Source organism: Monomorium pharaonis, chromosome 3 (genome assembly GCF_013373865.1).
Source record: "Monomorium pharaonis isolate MP-MQ-018 chromosome 3, ASM1337386v2, whole genome shotgun sequence".
Lineage (NCBI taxonomy): Eukaryota > Metazoa > Arthropoda > Insecta > Hymenoptera > Formicidae > Monomorium > Monomorium pharaonis.
Window position 1 is genome coordinate 6891431 of NC_050469.1, and position 23903 is coordinate 6915333.

A 23903-nucleotide genomic window follows, 5' to 3' on the forward strand; every position below is an offset into this window, starting at 1 on the left:
TCAGATAGAATCACGGGAGAAAAGTGGACTTTAGATGCTCCACGGGTTTCGAGTGGATTTCGTTGCGGATGCATTGGTCTATTCTTTTCTAAGACAGTTTTGCTGGTCATCTCGGTCGTCCCAGCGTTTTCAGCGTCATGATCCTAACTTTACAGGTGTTTCATGTAGCTGTCGCTTCCATACGAAAATATTTTTCACAAAGAAATGAAAAGACGATATTTTGAGAAACTGCACAGAGAAAAGTGCTTTGGTTTTACTAACAACAAATAAACATATAGAATTCATTCTAGTTGTACTAATTAAAATTTCAGAATTGTGATAAAATGTGTCTGTTTATCTCGATGTCTTATAATTAGAATTTAATAGATTTAACACAGTAAGAACTTGCTTTGTTAATTAGATATATCTAATTACCTTTCTAATTGAAGATAGTAGATTTTTAATTTATGTGCAACTGAATTTTTTCCCATGATTACATCAAGATTGTATTGTATTTATTTGTTCTTCAAAAACCGTGAAACTGAAATATTTTTATATTATAAATTTTGACGATATTTAATTGATTAAAGTAAATTACGAAAAAAATGAAAGATTTAACATAAAATATGAAAAAATGTAATACCAAACTAATTGTTCAGTGAGAAGTAAAGTAATAAAGGTAGTTGCTATTACTTTTACATATATTCTCATAACTTTATATGTAGAGTTATTATGTAGGATCACTAAGTAATCTAAAAAATATAATTTTTTACGCTAATTTAAGATAAAAACGTATAAGCATATGTCGGAAACGGCTCAGTTTCAAAGATACAGAGTACTAAAGTTGGAGGAAAAATTTCTTTTTTTCAATAATTTTGAAATCCTCGGATGTTATTTTAAAAGAACTTTGTGTATGTTTGAAATAATTTTTTCGAAAAAAATTGTTTGAAATTTTACTTAGAATATCTTTGAGACAAAGACTCTCGGACATATGGTCACATGGAGTTTTTTAATTTAAATTGGTGAAAAATTATCTCTTAAAATCTATCAGAGTACTTAATGACTTTTAATGATTACCTTGTATATATTATTCTAGCTAAATATATGATAAAATAGCGATGTTTTTATAAGAATAAGATTTAAACGGATTAAAAGAATTTAATATGAGCAAGTTTTCTCGCGTCAGGTTGAGATCGTCAGGCACTAACTCCCGATACACTCGCAGATAATTTGATTGTGCCAGCCAATAGCGACTTTCTAAGCGGTACCCCGCGGAGGGCCCAATCCCACGGCCCATTCACGTAATTCTGCAGCGTAATACTCGCGGGACGCGAGATACCGATCACGTACGACCAATAAGAAATTGATTCCACGCAGTCACCAACCTCAGCGTCATCGCCCTACTACGAATTTCTGCCAGTGTCAAAATATAGGTACAACCAGTACTATAATACGTCTGCCCAGCGACCGTAGAGATTTTTCCTAAGTCAAGATCTAATAGTTGTGGTAAACGTAATTTTTTGAAACAAAAAAGTTATGTTTCTTGCAATTTCTATTTTCAATTTAATTACATAATACATGTTTGCATTTCAATTGATTGTTAATCTGCGAAATAGACACATCTTTTTTCAGTTTTTTATAGTGAGATCAGCGAGAGAGAAAAAATTTAGATCATAAAACTTTTATGGGACAGAAAGTCAATGCCCGTCACCGATCTCAATAATAGCGATTCTGTTACAATCGAGAGCGATAGGTCGCGTAACACGAGTAGCATGATGAACGATAGAATCTCGGGCAGCAGGAATGGACGTCTTTGATAGCAGTTCGTGTTCCCACATTTATTATCCTGCAAGTCGGACCGGGACTAACGAGTTTTTGATCATTCGATGCGTCGGTGCGAAGTCCATTCAGACGATTCCTCTTTGCACCGATCGGGGCCATTCGAGGCTACCTGCTACATCGACTCCTCATTCACCGCCCATCATTGTATAAGAAATCCGGCGTTGCGCCGGACGTAAAAGATTTCCTTGTGCGAAGGAAGGAAATCGGGGTACCTTCGTTCTTTCTTCCTACTCCTTCCTGCGGCGTGAATCATTTTTAGGGTGACGCATCCGCATATGTATGTGCTACACACGTGGCTAAAGTGAGCTTACACCGCGATTCGTTAAATGTCGCAATGCGACGTGTAAGGCAAGCTTCCGGAAGCGATCAATATACTTATTGGGTGGAACGATTCTTTATCCAGGAAGCGAATTCTGTTTGATGTAATCTGTCTTCTGTAATAACAAGTACTACAGTTCTCTCTATTCTAAATTATTTCTGCAAATTACAACGTTGTAAAAAATATGATGTCTGCCATTATTGTTAGGTCATTATCTGTATAATTTATTTACATTGAATTATTTTTTGAAAACGATTATACAAACACGTCGATTATAACTTAAGGAAAAAATCATAAGTTATAAAAGAAAGAAAACTGTATATGGTGATAACATATGGTAATATTTCCTTTCTCTTTCTCTCTTTTACTTTTTTTTAATGTTTCAGAAAATTGGATGATAAAATTTACAATAAAGTTTGATAGATTGTTGTATCACTTCTTAGAAGATGCTTCTATTGCTTATTCGAGTTTCTTTAAAGAGAGAACTATTAATTTTTGGTACGCTATGATTTTAACTACGCGATGCTGAAAATAACGAACAAAAAGTCTGTCAAGCTCTCGCGATGCATAATGATCTTGTCGTCGCTTAAATGTTAGGAACATACGATACATGTATATCTCGACGCTCAATGAGATCCACATTATGAGAGATTACCAACGACGATAGTTTTCACAGTCTTTCTGCGGTAATTTCGAGGTCGTCGCGAAAGAGTAAAAGGAAAAAGAGCAGGATCACCGAGAGGGTCGAACGCGATAGATCGGATCCATTTTGCAGGGTACCATCCAGATTTCCCAAGGGAATCTCTCGCGGCGAAGGGATGAAAGGGAAGGAGACACGGCCGTGACGCGCACGGAGGGTGAAGAAGACGGGGCTTCAGCTATTAGCGATCACAAATAGGCTATTACGGACCCATTAATAGAGCGCGGCCATGAGACGTGCGCCGGCCGACACGGGAATCGCGGGTACCAGACATCCATCAAGCCCGACCACGTCTCCTTCCACCCTCTCCCTCTCCCTCTTCCCCGCTTGTCCCCCCCCCCTCTCTCTCTCTCTCTCTCTCTCTCTCTCTCTCTCTGTCTCGTTTGCTTCCTCAGTCTCCCTCGTTCTCGTCGACGTCACGTCTCGCTTCAGCTATGAGCGACGGTATAGGGTTTCCGGGAGCCCCAGGGACCAGTAATCCGAGATTCACTTTGTGCATAAGGACCCGTGCGCACGTAGAACACGCGGCCGTTCCGTGATGTACGCGTTGCGTCACTAACGCGCGCTCGCCACGCACTGCATTCGGATCGAATACGCAACGGGCCGGTGTGACTTCACACATATATACACCGTTAACGCTTCGATTTCGCTGCCATACTGACAATGAGTCGCGAATCCCTCGATGTCGCTATCCTTCGCGTTCCTTGTGACGCGAAGATCATATCGGATTACCGCAGTTCGAATTTTCTTCGTCGTGGATTTTTATTTGAGTTTTACGTATATTTAACGATACGTACAAACAGTACGTATTTTATAAATACACATATATGTGCAAAAGATATAAATGGTTTATTATGAAATTATTCAAAGACGTAAAGAGTTTTATTGTATCGATGATACCTTTACGCCTTTGAACTTTGATCATAAAATAATATTGTGCATTCAAATGTTTCAACAATCTCGTAAAAAAATAAGTAATCTGTTATGCACGGAATGCTATATATGATATATAAAATTATGTGTCACGAAATAAAAAAAAATACTCGGTTTGAAAGCCTCAAAAGGGCGGCAGAAAAGAGATCTTCGAAACGAGCATCGAATACGATCGTTGCTCGTAAATAAGCATAAGCTTGGCTAATCGAATAGCCAGAGCAACTGGAGCCACGTGCCGATCGACGCAACGCCGGTGGCAAATACCACTGCGTTGTTAGCCCAGTTAGTCAACATCGGCGCCTCGGATGTTAAGCCGGCCCGTTGTAACAGTGACTAACCCCCTCCCCCCGTGCCATCCCCTTTTCCTGTCGATCATGCACACGGACCACCCGTCCGGCGGTACGTCGCCGATTGTTTCCCGTCCAAAGATAACAGAATGCGAAACTGAAATAACTTTCTTGCTTACGATATAAAATTAAAATAGAACGATAACACCTAAGTATAAAAGTATCTAAATATTTCCCCTTATATTTTAATTTTAATATTAATATAAATTAATTAACGTCATGTAATGAAAATCATACAAGATGGTTACTGTTGTTTTTTATTCAAATTTTATAATAACAAAGTGAAATGTTTTTATTTATATACATAATATTTTATTTACAATATTATATATATTTACACGTTATTTATTTATGTACGTTAATATTTTGTTTATTTTATAAACGCATACACATATGACATATTTAATTAATAAAGATCTTCATACAATGTTACAACAAAATACTCAACTGTATTTCTGTTAAATTACTGTACTACGTGTTGTAATCGGAAATGTAACTTTTCGATGGCGACATATACATCCCTCCGGGAAACCTACATCCCCGGTCAAGTCATGTCGGCCGTTTGATTTCTCATCGATTTCCAATCTCGATAACGAGCTAGTTTTTCTCAGTCGCAAGCTCCAGCTCGCAATGAATAATGTCATTCATCTCCGGCTTAACATTTCCCGCTCGTCAATCTCATGGTATACAGTAGATCGGACTTTTGACGTGCTATCGATCGCGGATCTCGGTAACCGAACAGCAGCGTCAGACGATTAGGGACTTCGCGACAAACTCCGGCAGTTGTCCACGGGTTAACAATCGGCAACGGTAATCTAGTTTAAACGTTCGAGTAGCACACTCTTAACTTTCGACTTGTTTCTAAAAGGCTTTTGACAATCGTTGTTGGCGTTAAGCGCTTCGAATAATTAAACGGCGTCTCCACGGAACTGCCGGAATTCGAAGTTTTACTATCAGATATTATAATTTGCAAACTACTGATTGCAGTTGTATTTTTTAAATAAGATTCTACCATTAGAAATAGAGTTGTTTTTATTTATGATTATATCAGTAATTTTGAAAAATGATAGATAAAATTATAAGATAATATTTTGAGTAATATTGAAGTCGTTACTTTTAACGAATCCAGACAATGCCGACATATTCAGATTACAGTAAAACCTCCATCATATTCGCGGAGATAATATTTTGCAAAATATCACGAATATATGTGCAAATATTGAAAAGGGAAATAAACAGAAAGATTAAGTTTTAGTAAAAAATATATAAATACCCAAACTAACATATATATTTTTTACTTTATAAAAACATATTTGGAAAGGCTGTATGGAAAAAATATTTCTTTTTTTTTTTTTTTTGCGAAAAATCTTTTTACTTGTCTTCGCGATTGAGATTTATATCAAAGCTTGACACGTGACCCACTCATTATCGACAATTAATGAACCGATCTTCCCGGTTTGATAACTGCACCTCAACGCAAACCATTCCCCTGTCGCTCTTTTCATTCCCCTATGTCCAACGCTTCCGTAGATACATCCACGTCTTTACGGTCGCGTAACGGTGGGCTCTTTCCTATCTCTGGTGCCAGGAGCCCTCAGTGGTGTGCGTAGAGATCGCTCGTAGGGAGCTGAAGAGCGATCGTGGCTGGCGAGTTCCGCCAGCAGAGAGAAGGCAGAGGAGCCGGACGAGAGGGTGTAGCGGCGAGGGTAGTTGCTGGTCGCGAGGGGCAGCAATCGCGGGCGGTGCAGGATCGGGGGAATGGCGGGTGGCTCGTGGAGGAACGAGCGGGAAGCGGCGGGAGGTGGAGAAGAGTGGAAGCGGGGGTTGTAAGCCGCTTACGCCCGCCGAGCGGAGAGCGACTCCTCGCTAATTATTTATAGGACCCTCTCTCGGCTCTCTCTTCTTGTACGAGAGATCCTTCGTGGAGACGAGCTCGCTTCTGCCTCCCTTTTTGCCCCCTCCCCCTCCCTTTCCCCCCGTCTCATCTTCCCTCTCTTCTCTCCGTTCTCTCTCTCTCTACCGTCGTCTACCACCAACCTCGCTCAACGTCCTCTTTTCGTTTCTCTTTTTACTCTTACGTCCGCGGTCTCCTGTCCCCCTATCCGACCGGTCCGCTATATACTTTTATTCTGTGTGCAGAACTTATAACTGCACGCTACTCTTTTACCCTGACAGTGAGTGTTCCCTAAAATGGAAAAGGTTTTTGGAGTCGTAGCAGCGAAGAGTATGGAACCTCACGTTGATATAGAGATGGAACGAAGTGGATGGCTTAACTTGAAACGCGGCTCTAAGAACGATAAGGATGCAATTTGGGATTTGCAAAGTGATATTCGATATCGATGACGCTGGCACGTCAGTGAAATTTCGTTTATTTCATGAGGTTGTTAGCAGAAAACTTTACGACAGCACATGGTTTACATTTTTTATCACATATTACATTATGTAAATATGCATGTGCAAATATGATACTCTATAAAAACTATGTGTACACGACGCGATAAAAAAGCACGTTGTATACGTAAATTTGTGTTGTAATTTAATGCCACGGCGATGAAAAACGTGATAAGGTTGGAACGTGGCGGATAATGATGTTATATTTAACATATCGCTCGTACAAATTGGAAGTTCTAGCCACAATTTATTATGAATGTTAAACAGTCTTTAGATTAACATTGTTAATAGCTTTATGCTGTTTACAATACTTTACCGTGCCCGTTAATGTGCGACTAAAACATCGCTGTGCAAATATCACAGAGTTAGGCACGATATGATTATTCCATTAACCGCGCGAACTCGCGGGAGGAAAAATCGCGTAAAAGTCCGAACGGCAACGGTGCAGTAATAACGCATTCGGCGGGCACCGTCGGATAATCGTGATGCGCAATGCAATTGTCCACGCGTTAATCATGAGCCCGTGATTTCGACGCACCCGTGATTCCGCGCACATTACGCACGTTTAATCGGTCGCGCCGCGAAAATTGCTGCTCGCTTTCCGCCGTTTCCACGATTATCGTCAATGAACTCTTTCGCCCTGCATCCTATCCACTCCCAGGAGTGTGTTACCCTCCGAATGACCCTCCGATCCCCAGCGATGATGCGCTCGTATGCGTTGTATTGTAACATCGCGTTGCGCGCAAGCGGATGTACGCGCGCAGCCGAAGGAATTTCCCCGCGGCGGAAGCCGACGGTCCATTTTTTAGGATTACCTGCTTTTCCTCTGGGGCCGATGTGAGGCTCGAGGGAGGGCAATGAAAACGAACGGGGGAAACCGACGGGACGGAAGAGGGGCGGGGATATAGGTGCGTTGATCGCTTGCTGGGCGAGTCGAATGTTTGGACAGAGGGAGCTGAACAATGCGCTCATGTCCCCCTTGACTTCCTGGCGGAGCGTCTGATCTTCCTGGCCGCCGCCGCCGGTTAAGGCACGAAATTGGGTCGAGCGTGGGCGGACGGGGGCAAAAAATTGCTCCCGAGAGCGATTTCTCGATCGAATGCGCGATCGGTTTTTGCGCACCATTGTACAGACGCCCTAACTGTCCGTTATCCTCCGCCGTCGGAACTGTAAACCAGCGGAGGCATCCTCGGCGAAACTGCTGCAAGCTGCGAGCCTCGCGAGGACGCTAATCCGCCGGGATGAGACCTGTCGATAATATTGTGCTGATTAAATGAGGCGGCGCGCGTCTATCTACGGCGAAGAATCGAATGTATTTTTTCTTTCTCGCGCGCGCGTGACGGCTGAAGCGAGCGCACCGCGCGCGCTTTTCGCCTCGCCGCGAAGCCCCGTCGATTATCGAGCGATTCAATGCGGACGAGCGGAGGTCCTTTCAAGCGCGGCGATGTTGAATTTTTAATAACTCCCTACTTCCCGTTTGCGCGCTACGTGAGTAACTATTTTATACTACTTCGATCCACTTCGGAACCTCAGAAATTCTGCACGGTTTAGAGCGAGAAATTATTAACGTCGCCGGAATCATTTTAGCGCGCGCACAATCGCCTCGATTTCTTTCTTGCATTGAAGTTTTCGTCAACTGATTCTGTCAATTTAAAAATTAACTCAGCCGTCGGCTAACTCTGTTAACCGTCGTTATTTCGCGCAGATTCACTCCACGTCGCCGTTTCTTATCGTCGGCGTTCTAATTAGTTAACAACGACACGGATTTGTGATCGAATTTGCCCCGCAAAAATTGCTTGCTGCTCGGATCGACCCGACCGTGCGGAAATACGAGTGGAGAAACGCCATGGACAAAGAGAGGAGCGAGAAAGATCAAAGGGTACAGCGTCAACGTGCAAGGCAAGGACGTGTTCTCGCTGGCGTCTCGATCCGCACTGACTAGCGACTTTTTCAATTGAATTTGCGGCACGGCGCGATTCCGATTCCTTCCTGATTCGATTTTCTCGAGTTTAAAACGGCCGCTTATAGAGCATTAAGCGATCCTCAAAGTGGGAACGGGAAATCTAGTTACGGCTGCACGAGCTGGCCTCTTTGATCCTGCCGATTTACTCCTCCCCGTCTCACCCGTCCTCGAGTCCACGCTCATTCTTTGCTCCTACCAATCCCCCTCCCCCCCCGCGTCTCAGCGCGGGTCCCTTCCTCTCGTTAGGGATATTGCCAATCGAGAAAGAATTCCCTTCTGGACTTTACGGACCTCCGAGATTGCGTGAAAATTTCATTCGCCCTTTATCCTCTCCGTCCTGCTTCCGCAGATCGCACTTTGTCTTCTCTTTCCGTTTCTCTCTCTCTCTCTCTCTCTCCTCTTTTTTTCCATCTCTTCCGGCATAAATTAATCTTCCGTATGGCGGCTACCGTTAATTTTCCGCGTGGAAATATATAAGTCGCGGAATAATCGCGCGCTCGCGCGCCATGGTGCGATTTAATTATTTAACCACCGGTCGAATTATCAAACCAGCGCGCTGCGGGGTTTCATTATTTATACTGTTTGCTCGTGGAAATTGTTCGCGCGATTGAGCGAATTATTAGAAATCTGCTGCGAAATAGAGTCCAGCGACGATTCCGCCGTAGAGACTTTTTGTGAACGCATATACATAATAATTTATCAAATCCGCCGCGTTCGAAACGTAGGGCACAGGTGAAAAGTGTCATGCACGTAAACATAGTGGAATACGAATCGACGCAGGTCGTCCTGCAAAACTCATTTTCACCTGTGACCCCATCAGCGGTAGGAAAAACAAAATATAGGTTAAACGAATACCGGAGATACATCGTCGGTAAATCGCGTTTTATAATCAATCCTCTTACGGTATACTTTAAATATATGGAAACGCTAACGTTACTTTATAGAGATATGAATAATAAATAAGTGGGAAAGGATTTTTTTTTATGTTTTTCTCAGGTGCGATAAATTACGTTGCAACGATTCGTTTCTAGCTTTTCCAAGGGATATTAAATCTTTAGTAAAGGTACCATCTGTTTAAGAAAAAGAAAAATTTGTTATACTTAAAATGACTATTCATATATTCCGTAGCGATCAAAAAATTGTCGACCACTCGCTAACGACAAAGAAGATTGTTGATTGTTGACTGACTTATGGAATAGTCTAATTATCCGCCAATGGCGGACACCTATTGATCTTATCGAAAGACAAGCCGCTATCTGTCCGACGAAGTTTTGGGTAGGTGGGAAGGAAAGAGGGATAATGCAAGTATTAAACCAGCATAGACAGGGAGGCCGCTACAGGAAAAGGGGTAAGAGAACCGTTTACGAGGATATAGGTAGGTAAGTCGGGGCTTAGCCCGGTGACACAGTAAGCGGAACCGTGGCATGAAGCTTACCGGCGACTCTCCCGTAGTTGTTATAATGGGATCCGGCTAAACGCAAGCCGATTTTAACTCTTCGGTACGACACTCGGCCAAGTTCAAGGCCATTGTCTTCGCCGCAAGAATGAAACGCCGGTGGCCTCTGCGACTCGACGTCGCGGCGAGAATCAACGGCAACCCAACGTCGTAAAGCTCCGATAAACAGGATGACGTCAAATGACGTCTCTAACATCATTGAAATGCCGTTGAATAATTTGACGTTACCCTGATGTTATACTGCTAGAGTGTTGCATCACTTGCTTCCTTCCTAGGGCCTTTTGTTTCTCGAAATACTGGATTTTTTTACGAATATATGTCTCGACCGTTCCGAGATCCGTCCTGAAATTTAAATCCTCTTTGTGTGTCTTGATATTTAGGTCTTAAAAAAAAATCATTTGTAAACTTTAATGTTTCCAAAACTTTTCATCAGGTACAATTAAAACAGTTAATTTAGTTGTTTTCCTCACGCTTTTCAGAATTAATGAATCAGAAAACTCCTGTACGATTCTGTGAAGGCGATTATTTCTTATTCGTTGTTATGATGTAAGGATCCGGCTATTGTCAAGACTACTTAAAACGAACGTAAAATGACGCAAATCCAGTGTGGAGATTGAATCGATTATGCTCTCGAGTGTCTTTCATGAGGTAGATATCCTCTTTAAAGAGAAAGTCGCGGAGGATTTGCGAAAGGGTCATCAAAGCGCACGCGGGCAACAAGCGATTCGTTATAGCTCGTTAATTTGATGAGTTAGAAAGGATGCCGGATTACGTCGTCAAAAGGTAGACAGGTACGCGATCTGTCCAATTAGCTGGGCATAGGGGCGGCTTTCCTTTATATGCTTGCATGGGGTCCTTTGTATTGTGATGTTTTTGGGCCATTTAGAAATGCGCTACTGGTAGACATATCTTCCCCTATCGTCGTATTTAGTACGTATCTACCACAGAATCCATAACACCTGTGATTTCCTAATGGACCAAGCGCGGAAGATGAGTTTAGCAATCGAGATTATGATCGATGCATTTTCCCTCCTCCGTATTTGTAAGCGTCACGCTCACGTGGATCACTGAATAGTTCGTTATCTTTCTATCGGATAAATTATTAATACTTACGTTTCTTTACGTGCGTGTATGTAAATAATTAAATTAATTGCGTGACAGCTATATATACATTTTAGATTTAGAGATGTCACATACGCTGCATTGTAGATTTTTCAATTTGAGAAATTAAGTTGCCTTTATATCTGTTACGCGATGCATCATCGTATGTATTTTGCGTGACAGAAAAATTAGACGCCAGGGAGTACGCAGCAGCGACGCAGTTGCATCGCGATTACCTCGTGCAACCGCGAGTTTGTAATTAATATAGGCTTAATGGTTCAAGATCGATATATATACGCGGCCGCTCAAATAACGAAGTGCGGTCGCTTTGACGTTAATTAATTTCAAATGCATTAGCAGAATTGCAGCCCGCGGCGGTAGGGTCTTGCGAACATCAGTGTGATTAATAAGAACCGCGCTCGCGATCTATAAAGCTGCCAGGCCAAAATGGAAAGAGGGATTGCGTATCGCGTGCTGGGAATTTTGTCACAGATATACAATTCGAAACGTAATCCGCACATCAGGGCACATACGCGAGAAGCGATAGAATTTCGATTTAAAAGAATCGGACAATGCCCTCGATCGATAGAAATATCGGTAGGGAGATCAAAGGGGAAAAGTAATTGACACCACTTATTAATAATATGCGATATTTTTTTCTGATGTAGGAAGATCCCTTTTCGCACATGATAGAACAATCATGTATCTTACAAGAGATATATACGTTTTATGTACATTTGCATCGTATTATTACAAAGTAGCTTAGATCTACGCGTGTTCATAATATTCATCATGATTTTCGCCTTTCTATCATTAATCTTAATGATAATTTTTTTTATTCTTTAATTATACATCGTCTAACGTAATGTTACAGGATAATATACATTAGATAGTATACACGAAATATACACTCACGATTAAGTAGGCATTCTCGCATATACTTCTGTCTTTTAACAGAAAACACATTATGATAATTAAGTTATCGCGCGAAAGGTGCAATGGGTATTTTTACAAAGTTAAATTCCCTCGAACAGACGAAGAGTACCATAGAAAGAAACGACTATATAACAAGACTTTATAGAATGAGACTATTCTCACATCATTTTCTCTCTTTTTTTTGTCACACACACGCACACACACTCTTTTTCTCCTTTTTCTTTCTAATATATAGAGGTATCCTCGAGATCTCGTGATAGAACTCTAAACTCTGTTTTTATTCTCTCTTTCTCTCTCTCTCTCTCTCCCTCTCTTTCTCATTCACGCACGATCATATATTCATTATTACTATTTACAAGAATTTCATGGCTACTGTGGCCGTTGATATGGATAATTATCTATGTTAATTGTAATAATAAGGATAATACCAATGATAAAGACGGCAGTGATGAGATACTCGTCTTTCAATCTCTAAAAATGCAAAAGATATCATAGATTAGATCTTAAAACAAATTCCGATGTGTGACGCATACAAGCTTTTTATATAGAAAACTTGACAATTTCCATGAATACAGCCTTTTATTTTTATTTACAAGCACAAATTTACTTTCTCGGTCTTTTTCCTATCTTTCGAAAATAAAATTCGATTATCCCATGAACTGACATCGGTCGTTTATCAAGTTGCACATTCGTAATTTACATTTATTACCAAATCCGCTTATCTCATTCAAATATATAAAATATTTGTCCTCAAAGTTTATATTATTTAGATAAAGCTCAAATTCAGACAATCTAGAGCTCAGCATTAAATATTAACTACGAATGTGGATTTTATTTTCGACAGAATTGTGACGAAAATATGGCGAAAAAACAATAATTTTCGCAATTTAAAGTGCAGTTTGGTAAAAATCTTTTTTCACAGTAATTGCGAATTAGCTTCTTGTGGATTGTCTGTATTCGATTCTTATACAGAAAAAACATTTTTTTTATATCTAAAAATTTAATTAGATATAGATCTGAAAACATTTTTGTTTTAGACTTAAAACAATTATTTTTAAAAATGTTTTACCATAATACCGCGATAAATTTGGATATTTTAATAACTAGTTTGAGCATCTTACGCACGCAATCAATTTGATTTTGGCGCACAAAATTATTTTAGTATCTATATCTCGCTAATTTTTTAGATACTTAAGCAAAATGTCTTTCCTCGTTCTTTCTTTGTGCACGCGCGTTTAGAATCTCTTTAAAGATCCTAAAATAATAAAACTTGTTTTATTATTAATAATTCAAAGTAATAAACATTTATAACATAGTTTTTGTTCAGTATTGTTAATAAAAATATTATATTAAAGATATTTGTAAAGTCTGCTTTTCATAACTTTTTTTCAATAGTTTAGATTTTAGATATATTGTCGGGCATTGATTTTATTTAAGGAGGTGAAAAGTGCAACGTAAAAATATAACTTTTCGCTATCTTGTAATGAAAAATTCTAGAAAAAAGAAAAGCAAAAAAATCAAAGTGAAATACTGTTATTACCGGACTAAATTATGAAACATTTGCATGTCGATAATTAATACATTTGTGAATTTATACAAAAATTACATCAAAGAAGAAAATAAAAAACATATTCGATATATCAAAATGAATATGGAATATGTAAATTTTCTTTTTTCTGTAATAAAATTAAAATCATGACTAAAGAGAAAATTTCACTTTTTTTTCCAAAATAAATTTATACATGAATTTATGTGTGATTTATTAATGAAAAGTATTTTTTATTATAAAATTCTCTAACAAATTTTAATAATAAAATTTTTGTTATAATGTTTTTATTGTAAAATATATAAAAACATTATTAACAAAAAGCTGTTACTTTTTATTAATAAATTTACATAATGAGAAACGTAAAAATTAAAAATCGAATGACGTTTAATTGTCTATAAAGTTATTTTTTCACGTGTACTATGATGTTGCAGAACGAAATTATATACTCAGATTTAAATACAAAACATTTCGTAAATTATTAACTTCTTTATTAATTTCATCAACTTTTGTATATGAAAGTGCTTCTACTAAAAAAATATTATAGAAAATAATTTATATAAAAAGAATATATATTTCTACTTAGAAGACAATATAATTGCGTCTTGGCGCATCACTGTCATAGGCAAACAAGACATTGCGTATGCACCTCGTTCAAAGCTTGCATGATTCATCTTGTACATTTGAAAAATTTGTGTTAAATTTAATATTTACTGCATGTCTTAACCGAAATGCGGTCAACCGAAATTTTTGTGTTAATTTGACATAGGATAAATATGTTAAGAAATATATATATTAGAGAAAATGTGTTACAAACATTATATAGAAACAACACAAAACATTTTAATATAATGTGAAAACAAATTGTGCAAATATATTTTTTTCAGTAAAATTCAAACTTATAATTTAGGTAAATAAATAAACAACATGTTGATACGTATATTTTATTGCTGTAACTTAGAAATAACATTTCAAAACTACATAATTTTTATGTTGTTTATTTACTTATAAATTATGTTTAATTTATGTTTTAACGCAAAGAAATGTCAAATACATATTTAAATAACATTATCACATGTTAAATTAACACTAATGCTAAAAACTCAAAAATTGTAATTTTAATTTTAACGAGGATCAGTTCTGATATAAGTATAATTCAAATTATAATTCAAATTATAATTCAAATGTTTTTCATTGTGTATTTTCATAGGTTTGTTTTCGATTTTATTCGCAGGTGCATGCGCATTGTTTGGGAAAATTTTTACAATAACTGTAAAATAATATCGAATTAAAATTAAGTTGTCATTATTGTTTCTTTTTGTTTTAAGCTTAGTGAGGGATATATATACGCGATTGCTGCGGTATTGGCTAAATCTGTCGTCACAGTCATTTCGAATACAGAACGTTCGTATAATTGATTCGCGCACTGATTCGAATTATCATACCCATCAAGTCTGGAGCACGTCTAGCGAATTGTTTTAGCGAAATCCCCGGACGATCAGTTGTCGTCGGAGTCCAGATTGCCATTGATTTCATGACAAATCGCCGTGTTCAATCGCCAATGGTAGGGCATTGAGGTACCGGCCGTGCTCGCGGTCTCCTGGCCCCGTTGAAAGATCCCGGAGGACCTGCTGGACCGCTATACTAACGGCGGATACTTCTGTTCAGGCAGCACGTAACCGGTGGCTTCGTCGCTCGACGCGGCGGCAGCAGCGGCGGCAGCAGCAGCAACCGCTATATCGTTGCTGGTAGCTTGCGTCTGACTAGTCACCGGATTCAGATGATGACTGGTCAAATGTGACATGGACGGGGTGAGCGTCATATTAGGATGATACTGCGGGTGATGGTAGTTAGCCTGCGGGCTATGGTGCATGTGGGGAATCTGAGCTTGATAATAATCGCCACCGTACACGCCCGGGGTTTGGGCGTAAGCGTTATAACCTTGGCCGGCGTATTGACTGTGGTTCACAGAGGCAGATCCCGCCGAGCTCCAGCCGAAGCTGTAAGTCTCACCGTGATGAATCTGATTCATCGCGCTCGGATAGGACGACGGCTGCAATTGGTTGGAGCTCGGTGTCAACGGCGGCGACGGGGTTGTCAGATTGCTGTTGGCCCCGCTGCCGCCAGTTGGTGTCGTTCCAACCCGAGGATACGTCGACTGTGTCGATAGGAGTGGAGTCGATAGCGGAGAATTTCCTGCTACTGGTGCTTCCCTACCTTGCGCTGGCGAATCCGGCGAGGATCGCCTGCTGGGCGTCGTCGATGAGCTCGTCGATATCCTGCTGCCGGTGCTGCTATTGCTGTGATTCTGATTCGATCTGGGCGAACCCTTTGACGGAGGGGTCTGCTGTTGTTGCTGTTGCTGCTGTTGCTGTTGTTGATGTTGTTGCAATTGCTGTCTGCACTTGGCTCGACGATTCTTAAACCAAACCTGGAACAGAGAAGAACAGTCGATGTGTTATGAGATTGTGAACAAATCTATAGGACAGGCCCAATTATCAGTAATTACAAGATAATTAATACATCTCTTTTTACAATATAATATTATTCCATTGACACGAAAATCATGTGCTTTAAAAATCAATCAAACTCCCCCTGATAGGCATCATACGATATCGGCATACCTTTCAACGAGGTACAAAAGTAGAAGCCGTAGCCCCAGGGATCGTCAGGGAGAAAAGATGTCCCACTGTCCCGCCACGAGAGACGAGACCGACCGAATGGGGAGTTAATCGGTGCAATGGGAAAGTAATCGCGGGCGAGCGGGCGTAACATTTCATTAAATCGCAACAATAACAAGGACCTGAAGGGAGGAGCCGTACGGGGGGAGGGGAAGAGAGGGAGCAACGTCCCGACGACACGCGTGTATTGGAGCATCCCCTGGGATCCTCGGTGGCTACGGTGTTCGTCGGCACGCATGCGCGAATCAGAGCTCGTCATAGGGTTGTTTTCACCCCTGAGATCGAATAGTTGATTTCGCCTGTACGTGTGCGAATAGTGCGCGTGTATCTTGTGCATGAATACGCGTAGGGCAACGCACACACGTAGGTTCTTCCTTCGGCAGCTACAGTTATGGCAAACACGTACGTGCACACAACTATTGGAAAGATACGCACACCTACGTGAGTTTTTCTCCCCGAAAAAGGAACGACAGGCGGGACGACGGGGTGAGGGGGACAAAAAGCAACCCCTCGTAGGCCGCAAGCTCGCGAGTGCGTTGTGATTGCCCCTTCTTCCCTCCTTCTTTTTCGTTCTTCGTAATACTCCCCCTCATGCATCCCCCGATAATCCCACCGGGGCACAATGTGGCTAGGGGTGCGATCCTATGAATCTATGCCCGCGCCTTTAAAAGCGGGACCCGTCGTCGTTGTTGTTATTATCGGCGGCATTGTAACAGTTGTTACGGAGAGCGCGAATCGCCGAAGCGTACGAGAGATTTCGAGTTGTTCGGCCGTGCGCACATTCTCCGACCGAGACAGAAGCCACGCGCAATCCTTTCGCCTTTTGTCTCGAAACGTGTCGAAAGAATAGACGGGAATTGTAATCGCTCATTGAGCCGATCTCAGGAATTATCTTCGTTTTATATTGGAAAAAAAAAACATTTATGTAACTAAATAGATATTAGAAAAATATTAGATAATTAAGAAATTGGGGTCGAAATATATTTGTCAAGTATAAGTAAATCTTTACGAATATATAAATTTGGAAAATGTTATTTCTATGAAATATAGGTTATTTTTTAATGTGTCACATTTAAACAATTAGAATAAAATTATACATCTTTCCAATATCTCAAAGTCGAAAAGTGCGCAAGTCACTTCTGAGACTGTAATCGCTCTTCGCCGCAAGTCGCGTTTCCCGTTTGTTTGACTTCTGCGCGATGTCGCGATAGGCAGATCCTCATTTCGCAAAAGTCATTCTCGGCGCCGCGCGCCGTGCAATAGGGTGCTGAAATCTGTTGGGCGCGACGTACGCGGATATTGCGTATCAGCGCGGGCGAAACGAGCTCCTGAGAGGACGAGGAAGACGGCTCTATGCCGAGGTTGGCGCGGCAGACAGAGAACGATCCCATTATAGCGGCATGTTTGCACAACGACACCCCCTTCAGAAGCGGTAGGCGAGAAGGGAAAGAGAGAGAGAGAGAGAGAGAGAGAGAGAGAGAGCGCTACCCCCCAAAAACCAACCAAACAGACCGCGATGGCATCCGGGAACCCCCGGGGGCAACCACCGACGGGTTTCACGCCCGTACACACGAGAGACCGACGGCGAGGCCGAGGTGCAAATTGCGCCACCATCTGGTTTACATCCAGCGAACGGAAAACCACCCCAATGGCCAGGGGGAGGCGGCGCAGCTGCGTTGACACTCTGTTATGACAAATATATTTTCTTATTTGTACTATTAATACGACCCCACTGACGATACCCATTCGGGAAACGTGTCATCGTCCAGCACGCAGGATTGATGGAGAGCACGCGAAAGCCGCGGACGTTGTTTGCTAATGCGTACGTGATGAACGTTTTACTCGTGCTGTGCCGTTAATGTTTACTCATTTTACAACACTGTGAAAAAATATCGCTTATAAATATCCAAAAATGAAGCGAGAAAGATTAGAATAGAACCGTTATTTATTATGCGTCCTGGAACAATGGCCGTGTAGATTTGAAGCAGAAAATATAACAGTAATAATTAATAAAAAGAGAAAGTAAGATAGCATTAAAAAATATTTATTATATATATTAAATATTTGTATTTATTCTTTCATATTTATATCTTAAAAATTATAGCGATAAACCATTCAAATATTATCAAAGAGATAAACGGTAAATATAATATAAATTGCTTTAAAGCTTCAATTTTATCATCATTAAGAAGTAAAATAGAAGATTTCTAATATGTAAAGGATTAATGTTCTCTATTCAGTATATTCTGTATTGCAGATTTCCGATTGTGGAATTCTACAAGGCAAAAAATCTTGTGCAGTAAACGGAAAGTTTCGCGATAGTTTTAGCCGTCGTCGTGTGCGACCGGATTCTCTTGCCTCGCTTTTTTTTTCGCCATCGACGAAACAACATTTTTCGATTCGCCCCCCGAGTCGTAAGTAATGATCGAACGAACGCGATGACGAACGGCGGCGAACGCGGATGAACCTCATTCGGCGGCGAGTTGCATCGCATCGGTCGCGTCGCACGCAGCTGCGTGGTTCTCTCGACGAGAGGAGCGCGCATAGAAGCTCTCGCGAGCGAGACAGAGGCCAGGGGGCTATAATCCAGGAACAAATCAACGATATGTTGTACCTCGCACGCCGCGCTACCATGTGTATCTCTCTAGCCGTACACACACCTATGGCCCAACATCAGATCTCTGTTCCCTTCATCCCTTCCCCTCCATCCCAGCCGTCTTCCACCTCGAACTTCCCCTGCCTTTAAAACTTTCAGAGATAGCATCCCTCCTCCAGATATATTATTCGTTCGCACAGATACGCTACGTACACAGCCGTTCTACGGTGTATACGGCATCATTATACGTCCCGCGTATACGCCGATTGCATTCCCTTTGCTGTGCGCCAGTGTGTCAGCGTAGGTACATAGGTGTGTGTGTGTGTGTGTGTGTGTATTATGTGTGCAGTGTACACCCTTTTGCAGTTGCGTCGCCATTCACGGCAGCTTAACCTGACGCGGAAACTTCACTTCCCGGGGCTGAATTTTCACGCTTCTGTCCTACATATTTTACGATTCCGAGAATGCTAGATTTGATGCTAGGAATATCTACGGGAGCTGTCGATGACCCAAACAGACTTAACTAACAGGCAAACGTGCTGGGTTACGCGCTTGGTGTATATACGTATACATGTGTATGCGGTACACCCTTTTGCAGTTGCGTCGCCATTCACGACGGCTTAACTTCACGCGGAAACTTCACTTACCGGAGCTGAATTTCCAAGCTTCTGTCCTACATATTTCATGATTCCGGTAGAACGCCACTTACGATACTACAATGTTTGCGCGATATTGTCGGTGGACCCTAATAAACTTAAATGACAATGGACAGGCAAAACGCGCTGGATTACTCATAGATATACATATATGTACGTAGAAGAAATATTAAGCAATCAAAGAATCTAATACGAGTCTATTAATACACTTTCTAAATTACAATCAGTGCATTTTCACTGATTTGCAGTGGTATACTTATAACTGTGATAATTGGTGATTATTCATTGACTTTTAGTGATTTTTACTCGAGAATTAGTGTACAATCATTGAAGAATCAGTGCATTTATTTCACTGATTGACAAGTTATAAATATACCACTGAAATCAGTGTATTTTCACTGATTTCAATAATTTTTCACTGATTATAATTTAGAGAGCAGAAATGTACCGTTCTCTCTAAATCGGAATTGGTATTATTCCCTAATTTATAGTTCTATACTTACAACTGTAATCACCAGTGACTATTCGTTGTCTTTTGGTAATTTTTTGATTCCGATTAAAAGAGGAGAGGGTCTGATCGAAATCAATGTATTATCACTGAAAGTCCATAAACCGTTGATAGATATAGTTGTAATCCTAAGATACTATCTAGATGCTCCATGTTCAACTGATCTCCATGAAAGTTTCTCGATTCAAAGGTAATTAAATTATACTATAGTTTTTTTCTCTCAAATGAAGTACTGGTATTTGTTCTCAAAAACTGAAACTGTGTTCATGAATTTTTGGCGAGTTTTTTTAATCACTTTAAATACTGATACTTTAAATACTTTCGTATTATAATAATGAAAAGGTGAAGGTCCCTCGAAACCAAAACATTCTTGACCAAGAAGGTATCATCAAGACCATAATTTTTCATACAACACTTTGAAGAATAAGCACTGAAATCAATAAAATTTTACTGACTATAAAGTGATATCAAGTCTAAATAAATGTTCAATTTTTTTCAAACTTCCGGAGAAGTAACTGCACCTTTCTACTCGCGAGAATTCTCCCCAGGAGAATTGTTGTATGTAAATGGCAGGGGGTTGGACGCAATTGAGGCTCGGTATTCGACGCACGAGCTCCGCGCGATCGTGACTCGGTAACGCCCCGCCGCGAAATAAAGATGTCACGGAACCGCAATAAAAGCATCAACGAGCTCGTCGGCACATCTATCAAATGTACGAGACGCGGGGCTGGGACAATGGCGAAATGGAACGACGTGGGGCGCGAACGTCGCGCGCTGTGTAAATATCTTAAATCTCGCCCGCGATTGCCGAAGCACGAAACGCGCTCCCGCGTTCGCCTCTCTCTCTCTCTCTTTCTCTTTCTCGCTCGCTCCCTGCTTTTCCGCTCTCATTTTTCGTCGTGTATCCAGAGCTCGTGACGTTTTACATCGTGCAATTTGATGCCCAAAGAATGTAATAAACTTTAAACGTTTAAGTTATACGTATACGCGAAATCGACGATGGCAATCTCGGATTATTCGCGAGGAGCGCAATTTACCACGCCGAAAGTTCGGAGGGTCCTTTCCGTCCTCTGCCTCCATTATTATTTCTATATCGTTGACAGCGATATTTTAGAAGCTATAAAATCTCGCGAGCAGGGCGAGAGCAGGGAGGGGGAAAAACGAAAAAAAAAAAATTACCTGGACTCGCGACTCTGGCAGGTTGATCTTAAGAGCAACCTCCTCTCGCATAAAGATGTCCGGATATCTCGTTTTAGAGAATAGCCCTTCCAGCACATCCAGCTGAGCTCTGGTGAAGGTCGTCCTCTCGCGACGTTGCTTACGTTGATTCATTCCTGCAACATGAGGGAAGGGAGCGCTCGTTATTAATTATTACGTTTCATAAATCTTAGGTTTTCTTTCGTCGCGTACTGCGATCCGCCTTACTGCGTTACACCTTGAAAATTAATCTGCGTAGTATTCGAAAGAAATAATTGAAAAAATTTATTATCGCATCAATTATTGAGTCAATTTTAATCCATTGACCTGATCGGTAATTCTGTAAACACGCGAACAGGTTTACATTTCTTCGTGAAATGCGGCAATTGAAAGAAAAAAGAAACGAAGGTTGTAACCGCCCGAGAACTATACAGTTATATCGCGAAACAGACTTCAACATTGAGACACAATACGTTCGCGTGGAACAACCGTCGATGTCTTCAAATATGGAACGCCTGCGACATCGCTGTCTTGCACGAAGACGGGGGTTGTTGCCTGGCTGCCGCGCACAGGGCGGCGAAGGGGGATTGACGAGGAGGGGTGTGAGCGTTGCGAGGTCGCGATAGCGTAATTTTGAACAGCTCCCCCCTACCCCACGCTACCTTCCTCGTGCCATCGAGCCTCGCTTGGCTCGTTTCGGGACCCACGTAATCCGCTTATGAGGGGGTCACGGGGGTGACGGCGAGGGGGGCAGAGGGAGGGAGGGAGGGAATACACCCCGGAATACACGAGCATCCAGAGGACCGAAGTCGCGGTTCGCTCCCAGCTGCCGCTGAAAACGACGATGCTTGGCCCTCGGCGGGCATGCCGGCGTGTATACGGCGCGTCCTCGTCGCGAACCAATAAAAAGGAGCGACTGGAAAACTGCGCCTCGCTAGTGTCTCCGGGTTGGAAGCGGGATCGTAAAGTCGCAGGCGGAATGGTGGAATCCCGGGGACTCGCCGGGCCGCCGGCCACGAGGTATTTTTATACGCCGAATTTTCGTGTTGTCGTTCCGCGCGACAAACTCGCGATGTTAATGAGGAAAAAAGAATCAGAAGACGAAAGGCCAAAGTACGTCGATCAAGACGTGTTTTCTAATCTGCACGGGTCTGCGAATGTTTTTTTCCAAGATAAAAGTTTCATCCGATTTCACAGCTGCGAAATGACGGTCATACGAGTTGAATAATTGAACGAATAGGGTCATTCACGAGAGATTGGTGAAGCCCCGCCTCGTAAAGTGGGTACACGTCTATAATCTTCCCGTTAAGACCTGGAAGACACGCGGGGCAGCTGTTTACGAGACGATCGATGCTTTCTCTTTCTCCTTTTCCATTCCTTTCAACCACATACTCGAAGGCCCTCCACTCATCGAACACACAATAAAGAAAAAGAGTCACACCGTCGAGATGCAAAAAGGAGAAAGTTCGCGTCAGCAAGGGAAGATATATAGTAATGCAGAACAAAAAGCAGAACAGCGACTTAAAGACGCGGAGTATACCCCAAAGAAAAGAAATGGCTCCTGAAGTAACCTCTCTAGAAACTGCGTATAAACTGCATATGACAAACCGTGACAAACGCAAATAATAACCGTGACACATCGTAGAGAAAGAGGTTGCCGATACTGGCATAGGCCTCCTCAAGCCAAATTATCCCTTTATTTCACAAAAATTAAACGTTGCCCTCTATTAATACCGACAGAAACATTATCTGATTGGAAAATTAAAGAAATAAGAACCAACTAGGAATTTCCATGTGCATTAATTTAAAGCAAGAAATTTAATTAACTATTATGTAGTAATTAGAAAAATGAAGTCAACCTTAATCTCTTTATATCCAGCATACATTAAGAAAAATTATTTGTTACAACCTCTATTTTCTATTGCGTACATAGCGTTTTCAATATATATATATATATATATGATTGTAAAATAATATTTAAAGAGAAGAACGATTTAACGAGTCGACTGTCAAATAAATACGTATACATCCACACAGCTTAAGACTCGATCGAAAGCGATTTGACATGAGACGATAGTTTACCAATGCAATGACAAAAGCGGAGTAACAGAAGCCCTGAGGGAAGGAGCGGCCCAGAAGAAGGAAACAACGTCGTATCAATCGTATCTCTCGTGGGTGCTCTTCTCGTATTCGAAGAGAGTCCGGGATGAGGAGGATGACGACGAACGAGGACGACGACGGCGGCGAGGGTACCTGCGTGATTGGCTAACGAACTGGTCGAGTGGGCTACCAGTATGGCACCGGAGTAGATCCTCGGAACAGATTGCGTCGAGCTCACAATGTACAAACTCCACGGTGGTCGGTATTACCGCCATCGCTTCGTGTGACGGACGCGACACACCCGCGATCGTTCGATCTATGATACATATCTCGCCGCCTCCGGCACGGATCCGTTATTGATTATGGAGATTCTGGAATGAAACAATCTCGCTGTCATTCTCGAAATAGCGTAGTTATCTGGTGCAGTCAAGAAAATGCTCGTGCGCTTTGTTTATCTGTAATTATTTTATTTATATTATCAAAATTTTGTCAATAAGGTGACTCGTCAACTTAAAGTTGAAATAATTTTTATTAATTTGTGTAAATTTAACGAACAAACATTTAAAAGAGTTGTTGACGTTAATATAAGTATATATTATAATTTTAAAGAGAAATTATTGTATATTTAATAAATCAATTGTAAATTTTGAAA

The 23903-nt window shown here is 41.2% G+C and overlaps 2 protein-coding genes across 2 annotated transcripts in view; one reads left to right on the forward strand and one right to left on the reverse strand.

Moving 5' to 3' along the window:
• The window catches only part of LOC118644634, a 45876-nt gene that overhangs the window by 14336 nt on the left and 7637 nt on the right, over nucleotides 1–23903 (forward strand). The window lies entirely within an intron of this gene.
• Nucleotides 14444–23903, reverse strand: part of LOC105833969 (homeotic protein ocelliless) — a 57919-nt gene continuing 48459 nt past the window's right edge. The window contains exons 3-4 of the mRNA XM_012676117.3: nucleotides 21134–21288; nucleotides 14444–15944 (exon numbers count right to left, since the gene is read on the reverse strand). Coding sequence (XP_012531571.2) covers nucleotides 15153–15944; nucleotides 21134–21288 — 947 coding nt within the window. The 3' untranslated portion in view covers nucleotides 14444–15152. The remainder of the gene's footprint in view (nucleotides 15945–21133; nucleotides 21289–23903) is intronic.